General features: G+C 56.7%; 1 protein-coding gene across 1 annotated transcript; it reads left to right on the top strand.

The window, feature by feature from the left end:
• The first annotated feature begins 626 nt into the window (after positions 1 to 626).
• On the top strand, positions 627 to 3,164 carry ELFN2 (extracellular leucine rich repeat and fibronectin type III domain containing 2). The gene has a single exon (XM_077807571.1). It carries the CDS (start codon positions 627 to 629, stop codon positions 3,030 to 3,032), a length of 2,406 nt encoding a protein of 801 aa, XP_077663697.1. The 3' UTR covers positions 3,033 to 3,164.
• Positions 3,165 to 9,948: the final 6,784 nt, after the last annotated feature.

Raw genomic sequence — 9,948 nt, 5'->3', positions numbered from 1 at the left:
TGTCCCCAAGAAACTAACAACCCTAGCTGTCTTTTTCTGTATTTCAAAGCCCCCTTGACTGATGCCTCCACTTGTCTCTCATGTGTTTCCTTTCCAGATTCCGGTGACAGATGGATCGCTCGCTCGCTAGTTCTCTAGCTCTCTATATTTTTGTTTTCAAGATGTTTGATCTGAAGTTCTGAAGCATCTCGGAGGGGACCCAGGAGAGGGGGAGGAGGAGCAACCCAGGGAGCCCAGCGACAGAAGAGGCAGCTCCTCCGAGACACCTGGGGGTCGTGGGGGAAGGCGGAGAGGGTGTGGGGAGGTGTCGTTCCTGAGCCTCCAGGAAGATTAGTTGTTTAATTTTTGTTTTGTTTTAAAGAGAAGCACAGATTTCCGCTCGCCCCCCCTTTTCCCCCGATTGGGAACGGCAGGAAGGAGTGGATTTTGCCCCCTGCTGCTCTACACCCCGGGGTTGGCGCGGAGAGAAAGAAAAATGTTGGTGACAGCACCGGATAGAACTGAGGTGCCTGTGCCCTCCTATCGCTAACCACCAAGGGAGCGTCGCCTCTCGTCCCCTCCCTTTGCTCTTCGGAGGCTCGTTTTCCTTTTTGCCAGCAGGGGGAGGAGGGGTGCCGCATCCGAACATGCTGCTTCTGGGCTTGTGGGCAGCTGCCCTGCTCTGCGTGTTCTCCCCTGGCATGGTGCGTGGCGACTGCTGGCTGATCGAGGGGGACAAGGGTTACGTGTGGCTGGCCATCTGCAGCCAGAACCAGCCTCCCTACGAGACCATCCCCCAGCATATCAACAGCACAGTGCACGACCTGCGCCTGAATGAGAACAAGCTCAAGGTGGTGCTATACTCCTCCCTCAACCGCTTCAGCAACCTCACCGATCTGAACCTGACCAAGAATGAGATCTCCTACATTGAGGACGGGGCTTTCATGGGCCAGGCCAACCTGCAGGTCCTGCAGCTGGGCTACAACAAGCTCACCAACCTGACGGAGGGCATGCTGCGCGGCATGGCCCGGCTGCAGTTCCTCTTCGTGCAGCACAACCTGATCGAGGTGGTCACACCCACAGCCTTCTCTGAGTGCCCCAGCCTGATCAGCATCGACCTGTCCTCCAACCGGCTGAGCAGGCTGGAGGGGAACACCTTCACCAGCCTGAGCAACCTGATGGTGTGTGAGCTAGCTGGCAACCCCTTCAACTGTGATTGTAGCCTCTACAGCTTCCTCACCTGGCTGGTGGTCTTCAATAACGTCACCAAGAACTATGACCGGCTGCAGTGTGAGACCCCCCGAGAGTTCGCCGGCTACCCGCTCCTGATGCCTCGACCCCACCACAACCGCAACGCCATCACCATCTTCCAGTCCATGTGCCGGGGAGGCACCATCCCATCCCTCTCAAGGATCAACCCCACCCCCTACACTCCCGACTCCCAGAGAGACCTGGATGAGAACTCGGGGTTCAACCCCGGGGACTTCCTCTCCGTTGAGCCCCCAGCCTCCTCCACCACCGACTCCTCATTCAACCCCAGCATCAAGCTGCACCACGTAACCATCACCTCAGCCACCTTGGTGGTGACGATCCCCTCGCCCTTCAGCAAGATGTACGTGCTGGTCCAGTACAACAACAGCTACGTTTCTGATGTCACGACCCTGAAGAACAAGAAGGAGTTTGTCACCCTTAGCAAGCTGAAGGCCCACACGGACTATACCTTCTGTGTGGCCTCCATCCGCAACTCCAAGCGCTACAATCACACCTGCCTGTCCTTCGCCACCAGGAGCAAGGGGAGGGAGGACCCAGTGCCCAATACCTCCACCACCACTCATTACATCATGACCATCCTGGGCTGCCTCTTTGGGATGGTCATCGTCCTGGGGGTGGTGTACTACTGCCTGAGGAAGCGAAGGATGCAGGAAGAGAAGCAGAAGTCCCTCAACGTCAAGAAGACCATCCTGGAGATGCGCTATGGTTCGGATATAGACACCAGCTCCATCGTCCACACTTCGCAGAAGCTGGGCGAGCCGCCTGTCATCCCTGTCTCGCGGATGTCCTCCATCCCTTCCATGATGGGGGATAAGCTGCCCCCGTCCAAGTCAATGGAGGCTGGGATGGAGACCCCCAAAGTTACCACCAAGGGCAACTACATTGAGGTGCGGACGGGCGGCGGGGATGCGCTGGAGAGAGCCCAGCGGGACGATGATCTGCGTGAGCTCGACAACGGCCAGGGCTCGGCAGCTGAGATCTCCACCATCGCCAAGGAGGTGGACAAGGTCAACCAGATCATCAACAACTGCATCGACGCCCTCAAGTTGGACACGGCCTCCTTCCTGGGAGGAGGGAGTGGTGTCGACTCGGACATGGCATTTGAGTGCCAGTCCATCCCTGCCAGCTCCTCGGGTGGGCTGGAGCGGCCCGGCTTCCTGTCGCCACCCTACAAGGAGAGCTCCCACCACCCCCTGCAGCGCCAGCTGAGCGCGGATGCGGCTGTGGCCAGGAAGACCTGCAGCGTCTCATCCAGCGGCTCCATCAAGAGTGCCAAGGTCTTCAGCCTTGATGTGCCCGACCACCCACCAATGAGCAAGTCAGATTCCAAGTACATCGAGAAAGGCAGCCCACTCAACAGCCCCCTGGATCGTCTTCCCCTGGTATCCCCAGGTGCCATCCACCACCTGGAGGTCAAACCTTCCTACCATTGCAGCGAGCACCGACATTCCTTCCCGGCCCTGTACTACGAGGAGAGTGCCGACACCCTGAGCCAGCGGGTGTCGTTCCTTAAGCCTCTCTCCCGCTCCAAGCGGGACTCCACGTACTCCCAGCTCTCCCCCAGACACTACTTCTCGGGCTACTCTTCCAGCCCCGAGTACTCGTCCGAGAGCACCCACAAGATCTGGGAGCGCTTCCGGCCTTACAAGAAGCACCACCGGGAGGAGGTTTACATGGCGGCTGGCCACGCCCTGCGGAAGAAAGTCCAGTTCGCCAAGGATGAGGATCTGCACGACATCCTGGATTACTGGAAAGGAGTCTCCGCTCAGCAGAAGTTGTGACTCTCTGTTTAAAAGGAAAGAAAAAAAACCCAACAACCACCAACAGAAGAACCACTTGACTGTGAACAAAAACCGAACAGGCCCCTCCCGCCATGACAAAAACGAACCGAGAACCATTTCTTACAAAGTTTACAAAAAAAAAAAAAAAAAGGCAAACAAAAAACAAAGTCCCGCAATGAATTGTCTCTCCTGTGTTATGGGGACCACTGTTCCTCCTGCAGCTGGTTGGGAGGAGCCGCCTGCTTTGACACTGTGGTAATGATGCTGACGGGCTAGCGGGAGGGAAGGACGAAGAGGGGGTTAGGCATGGGCAGGGGGCAGAGAAGGATGCTAACCAGCCCTAGACTAAACCACTAACCATCGCTTTTATGTTCCTGTTGTTACTTTGTTCCAGATGGTGGGGGGGTTTTAAGGATGGGAGTGGGGCTCCTGCTTGCTCCCTTGGGGGAAGCCCCCACCAAGAGAAAATGGGGGATGTCACAAAACAAAGAGCCCCTCCTTGGCATTTTAAGGGTTTGGGGGTCTTCAAGGCTTCCTTCCACCCCCCCAAGACTTGTGGGGTTTGTACAGACTCTAGCATGTAACTGGAGGCTCTCTCTCTTTTTCCTCCACCTCGGACTCCATTAGGGTTCCCTGAGCTTGGGTTTGGGTCTCCTGGCTTGTGGCCACATCAGCCTCCCTTGTTCACTGAGGAAGGGAGGTAGGGCACACAGCACAGGGCTCTACCCGCCACCGGTGCATTTCAGAAGAGAGGTCACCGACTTTCTAAGACCCCGGGGAACCCCCCACCCCCACCCCCAGCCGAACAGTCCAGTTGTCTTCCAGGAAATGCTGGGGAGCATGTTCTCTGGCATGGCAAAGTGGGGTTCGCTAACGGCAGGGCGATGGGGTAGTGGGGAAGAAGACGGGAATTCCCAACTGTATTGAAATCTGAAGGGTTCCCCCTCTCACCCCCACCCCTGCCCTGCCCCAGAGCTGGGGAGGGGCACACGTCTCCCACCTCCTTCATTTGTGCTGCAGGTTCTGCACCCCCCCCCCTTGTGCTTCGTGGGGGAAGAGGGGGGATCAGACCCTTGAGGAGGGCCTAGGGGAGGAATAACAGTCACAGGATGCTCCTATGCCTCCTCCCACCCACCTAGACCAGAGCAGGGCCCCCTTCTCCCTGGGTGGGAGGGGGTAGAATGAGTGGATGGGACTGGGGACAGCTCTCTATTGCCCATTACACTGGATGTGTAAAAAGATGAGTCTGGAGAGGACAGTGTGGGGGACCTGGATTCCACACGAATAGGACACATGCACCTCCCACAGATAGGCGAGAGCTTGGAGAAGAGGGGGTAAAATATGGGAGGGAGGGAGAGAGAGAGTGTGGGGAATGGCCAGGGGAAAGAGGTTACAGCCCAGGAGATTGGTTCTGAGGCAAGGGGAAGGGGGGAGCAGCCTTGGGGGATGATTTCTTGGGCCCTCCCTTTGTGGGCTCTGTCATGGAGGTGGTGTTGGGATGGGAGAGTTATCTGCTCCTGGGCTGAGCTCTTTCCCTGCCCTCTGCAAAACTCCCAACAGGCCTCCTCCTCCTCCGTATTGGGCTGGTCCTCTGTGCCACTTGCCACGGTGCCCACCCATCAGAGGGAATCCCCAACGTGCCTGCAAACCCCACATGCCCAGCCTGCTCCCCTCCCCGCACTGCTCCCTGCGACTTGGGCCCTAGCTCCCCGCCAACTGGGGAGAGGTAGGGAAGGGGGCTACAGCCCACTGCCCTCCCTTCCCCCTGTCTGAAGAAACCAAAAGCACAATCTTTGGCACCCACCAAATCCCCGGCCGTGTCCTTTATTGGGGAGCCTGCTTGCAGGGTGGGGGTTGTTTCAAGTCAGCTGGCCACCCCTCTCCCCAACCTTTGACAATCTTTCCCCTTTCTCAGGTGGGAGCAAAGCAGAGGCCGAGGTCTCCCCTCCCTCCAGTCCAACACTGAGCTTGTCTCTCCAGGGGGAGGCTGCATTGCGGCTGGCTCCAGCCTCTGCCCCAGGCCATGCACAGAGCCTGGGAGGGGGGCATTCCCTCTGAGGAGCTGCTCAGAGCCCAGGGGATGGTCAGAGGCTCTGGCCGCGTTGCAGGGTTGGGGGGCAGGGGAGACAAGGATATAGGGCCCGGGTATCTCTCCACACTGGGCACAGGCACCAGTATCTGTCAGACAGCTTGGATCCTATTAGCAGGAGCTAGTTAGTATAAACAGATTCTCACATGCGGCGGTGGAGCAGCCCTGTCGGTCCTGGGATGGGAGAGAGCCAAGGTGGGTGAGGTAACAGCTTTAATCAGACCAACTTCTGTTGGTGTGAGAGACCCGCTTTCGAGCCATCGACCTCGCCCGCCTAGTCTTGTCAAACCGAGTCTCGGCTATTCGTGGGCAACAGCACCATCCAGTGACCGGTGTGGTAAATCCCAGGGGATTATTTCCTAGGAGCTCGCAGAGTGTATTCCCTATGGAGATTGTTGGGAAGGGATCCCAGGGGTATAATCCCAAGGAAGGGCCTAGGGAAGGGATCTCGGGATATAGTCCCCATGACGATTCCAATGTTAAATATCCTAGTGCAACCCCAGGCTCGTGTTTCCTCAGACCCCTTTGCATGTCAGCGTGCAGCATGGGCTCTTTGGCCCTGCGCTGACCCTGGCCGCAACACAGCCCTTCTGCCCCCCGAGCTTGAGTAGTGAGGGGAAGGGTGATTGGGGATCTGGGGTTCAGACCAACTCCAGGGAGCTCATAAAACAAGTGAGCCTGCAGATGAAGGGAAGGGGTCAGATGGTGCTGACTCCCATCGTTTCAGGAAAGGGTGAGGACCTGGTGGGGGACTGACGGGACTGAGTCCTGTGTATACCTTGTCCTGTTATGTTTCCCTCCCCTCTGCTTTTCCTCAATGGTACTGCCAGTGCCTGGGAAGTCCCATAAGCTATTCTACATAGCCACATGGTGTGGGGTGAGCTGGGGTGGGGGTGGGGGGGCTGTACTTTGCCAGGATCTCAGCTCCCATTCCATCCCCCAGGGGAGGAAAGGAGATGGAGAATAAGGGGGGTGGGTGAAGGGGTGGGGGGCTGCTGCTGGTCTCCTGGAAGGAGAAACTCCTTCTGTTGCCTGGGGTGGGGTTGGGGGTGGGTTTGAAGGGGTGTGCAACCCAAGCTCCTGCCCCACAGTGACCCCCAGCCTTGTGGGGGGGGGGGGGGAGGTTTGCACAAGAGGACTGTTCTGAGGGGATGGGAGGGGGAACAGCCCGCCCCTCCTCCCTGCTGCTGGCTGGCGAATGGGAAGGACCGCCAGCGAAGTACACACACACCATGACTGAAATGAGCAGATCTAACCTTATCTTTGCATGATGATTTGACTGTATTTTTCTGAGCAAACACCTGTTGTGTATGTGCCATTCTTTGAGATTTAACCCCCTCCCTCTCCCTGGTCCCTCCCCTCCCCACCTTCATCCTGTCGTGATTGGACAAGAGATTTAAGATCTCTGGAGGGAGCGGACACCAAAGAGAACCCAAGCCAGGTGCCCGAGCTGAACGATGCCCCAGCCCTTCACGCTGCAATATCCATCCCCCTCACCCCATCCCCCACAAGTTTCCTAGCTCCTGGTTAGGGTAGTGGCTACCTCATGGTCAGGTGTGATGGGCCTGGCCCTGCAGCCCTTGCTCACTCTTGTGGTCGTTAGCCCCTCCTCCTCCGGCCCCCACTGTTGTCAGTAGAGCCACTTGCATGAGCAAGGCCCCCAGCCTGAACCCATGAGTGAGGCCAGTCAGTGGAGAGACAGAGTCTTGGTTTGGGGTGCCCCAGCTTTGGGGACCCCTCTGATGTCTTCAGGCCTGATCTCTGAAGTCAGTGGAAAGACTCCTGCTGACTTGAGTGGGCTTTGGAGCTGACCCTTTCCATCCCCCCCTCAGATAGCTGGCAGGGTGGAGCTTGGACGGGGGGCACTGTGTGGTGGAACTGCTAATGCCTTTGGGATGGAGGGGTGTGTTAAGGGGGCCACCCTGAGTCTCCTGCCCTGTCTGGAGTTCCTGGACCTCCAACTGCCAGGCTGTGAAACCACTCAGAGGAAAGGGTTTTCTTGGGGCAGATTCAGAGCCTGAAGCTTATGGCTAGTTTCTTGCTTTGTTTCTGTGCTGGTGGAGAGAACCCAGGATTCGTTGCAGGGACGACAGGAATCTCCGATCAGTTGGCTGGAGCAGAACTGGTTTCCTGTGCCCTTGGGATGGATGCTGGGTGCAGCCCCCTGGGGAGAAGGGGAAGTACTTGAGCTGGATTCCTGCGCCCCTGGGAGGGACTCTGAACCTTGAGTGGATTGCTGTTCCCCTTGCAAGAGAGGCTAGGTTCAGCCCCCACTTGTGCTGTATAGTACTCATTCCTCGCTGCCCTGCGTCCTATGTCGTACAATTCGTCCCCAGGCTGCTGTGAAATATTCATGAACTACAAATGAAAATTAATGTCAAGAAATGCTGGCTGAGGCGGTGTCCATGTGTTTGCAATGCTAATCAGCGCCCGTGCCCGCCAGAGCCTCTCTGAGGCAGCTCGCAAGGAGAAGGGGCACAGGGGAGCAGGGGTGGGCAGCAGAAAGCAAGAGGAGGGATGGATGGGCTCAGAGAGGAGCGAGGGATGGGATGAGACAAGAGAGGGAGAGAGAGATGATAAGGGAAGGTGGCAGAGCGGTTGGTGGGGGAGTTGGAGCAATGGAGAGGAAGTGGAAGAGGGAGACAGGACAATGGAAAGGAGAGAAAAGGGTGGGGATGTTGGAGAGGAGGAAGCAGGTGGGGGCAGGGGAGAAGGGTGAGGTTGACAGAGAGGAGGAGGAGTTCAGGTGATGGAGGGGAAGGGCAGTTACAGTATACAAAGGGAGGAGGAAGGAGGGATGGCAAAGATGTAGAGATGGGACTAGGGGAGGGGTGTCGGGTGGGGAGAGGAAGTGACAGAGGGCTGGGATGGACTGTGGAGAGGAGAGAACAAAGAGGGAAGAGAGAAGGAGGGATAGAGGGGATGGAGGAGACTGAAGTGACTGAATGGAGGAGCAGATACGATGTCTGAGAGGCAGCGGTGGATGATGGGATGACAGAGGAGTAGTACCGAGGAGGCTGGGTTGATGGGGTGGCTCTGACCCCTCTCTGTGGGTACTGTGCCACTTCCTAGTAGGGCTGGATACAGGCAGCAGCGTGGCAGGGAGCTGGCACTTAGAGCAATGGGCCAAGTGGGGCAACAGTGTGCGTCACTGGAAGGCCAGCCCAGTCAAACCATGGCTAGAAGCATATCTTGGAACACTCCCCCTCTGTGGATGCCTCCGCTGGTGAAGATCCTCCCATCTGGAACCTGTCAAGCGCAGCTCCCACTGCCTCAGCCTGGGATGTAGGGAGTTCCCCTGCATAGCTCAGCATGGGGAGTTCATAGCGAGTCCTGGTACCCAACGGGAGGCACCTTGGGGTGGCCAACCAGTGCCTGGCACACATGAAGCTGCCCAGGTTTGTAGGACATCCCTTCCTGGCCAATGGCATCCCAAGAAACATGGGAACACAGATTTGAAAATGAGCTCCTCATTCTAGCAGAGGGAGGTGTAACACGATCCAATGGCTGGAAGTGGAAGCTCGACAAATTCAGACTGGAAATAAGGCATACATTTTTGACAGCGAGGGTAATTGACCATTAGGATAACTTACCGAGGGTCGTGGTGGATTCTCCATCACTGGCCATTTTTCAATCAGGATTGGCTGTTTTTCTAAAAGATCTGCTCTAGGAATTAGTCTGGGGAAGTTCTCTGGTCTGTGTTATAAGGAGGGCAGGCTACATGATCACAGTGGTCCTTTCTGGCCTTGGGATCTATGTCTCTATGAACAAGGCAAGCTACTGGTGGTGGTGAGTGGCTTGTTCTTAACTCATCTCCCCATGGGGATCTGCTGTCTTGGAAAATCGCGTCTCTTCCCTTCCCTCCCCTGGAGGTTTCTGGCGTTTTACCCCAAGAGGGAAGAGTAGAGGCTGTGACACATTGAAGTCTCTTGTGGCACTGGCCTGTCTCTGTACCTTGCTCCCACCAGACCACCTGCCCCCACACAGCCAGGGGCTGTCTCTGCTGCTCCCCCCAGCCCTCTCTGGGTGGGATGCCTCCATCTCCTCTCCTTTTCCTGGAAGGGATGGATTTCCCCTTCTCCTCTGCTCCCTCCTTCCTCCCATCAGGCCGCACCATCATAGGGACACTTGACCTTTGCCTACACTTCCCCACCCCACATGAGGCCTTGCTCTCAGGTGACCCCTGCTCTAGAAATCCTACTTCCTCTGCTCCTGGGCACACTGGGGAGAAGGCTGGTTGTGAGGGGTCAGCCCAGCTCTCCCACCCCCATGGCTTTGTCACAGGAACAACACCAGAGGGCCAGAGAAGGGCAGAGAGCCAGCGGTTCCCTCTCCGGTGCCCACCCCATGTGTCCCTTGAATGTAATGCAGATCCGGAGGCAGCTGCCCAGATTGGTTCCTCGCCAGCAGCTCCTGTCCCTCCTCCTGTAACGACCCTGTGACCCTTGGTTGTGTATGGACACATTTGATTTTTATCTTGTTTTTATTTTTATCCCCTCCCCCCTTGTTTTAAACTGAATGGCACGAAATCGTTTTTCCTCAACTCGGAGATTCCTGTATGGAGAAAATCAATTTCTATATTTGCAATAAATTTCTTATAAAAAAAAAAAAGCAAACAAAAAACAAACAAAACGAATTGAGCAAGTCTGTGTCTGAGTCTGCTTGTCTCTCACTGCCTGGCTTTCCCCCTAGCCCCCCAGGAAGGGCTGCCTGGGGTGGAATGGAGTTGGGGCGGGGCGCTTCCTGGGATGGGGGAGTGACCATAGGATGCACTGCTGAGAAAGTCGGTGAGGGTGGGGAGTGACCGAAATTAGCTGGGGGACAGAA

The sequence above is a fragment of the Eretmochelys imbricata genome, chromosome 1 (genome assembly GCF_965152235.1).
Source record: "Eretmochelys imbricata isolate rEreImb1 chromosome 1, rEreImb1.hap1, whole genome shotgun sequence".
Classification (NCBI taxonomy): Eukaryota; Metazoa; Chordata; order Testudines; family Cheloniidae; genus Eretmochelys; species Eretmochelys imbricata.
Note: the sequence above shows the minus strand (reverse complement) of the source record. Positions and strands in the feature narration are given on the sequence as shown.

Bases quoted from the DNA above. Each gene is read 5' to 3' on its own strand.
- ELFN2 (XM_077807571.1), top strand. From the start codon at position 627: ATGCTGCTTCTGGGCTTGTGGGCAGCTGCCCTGCTCTGCGTGTTCTCC.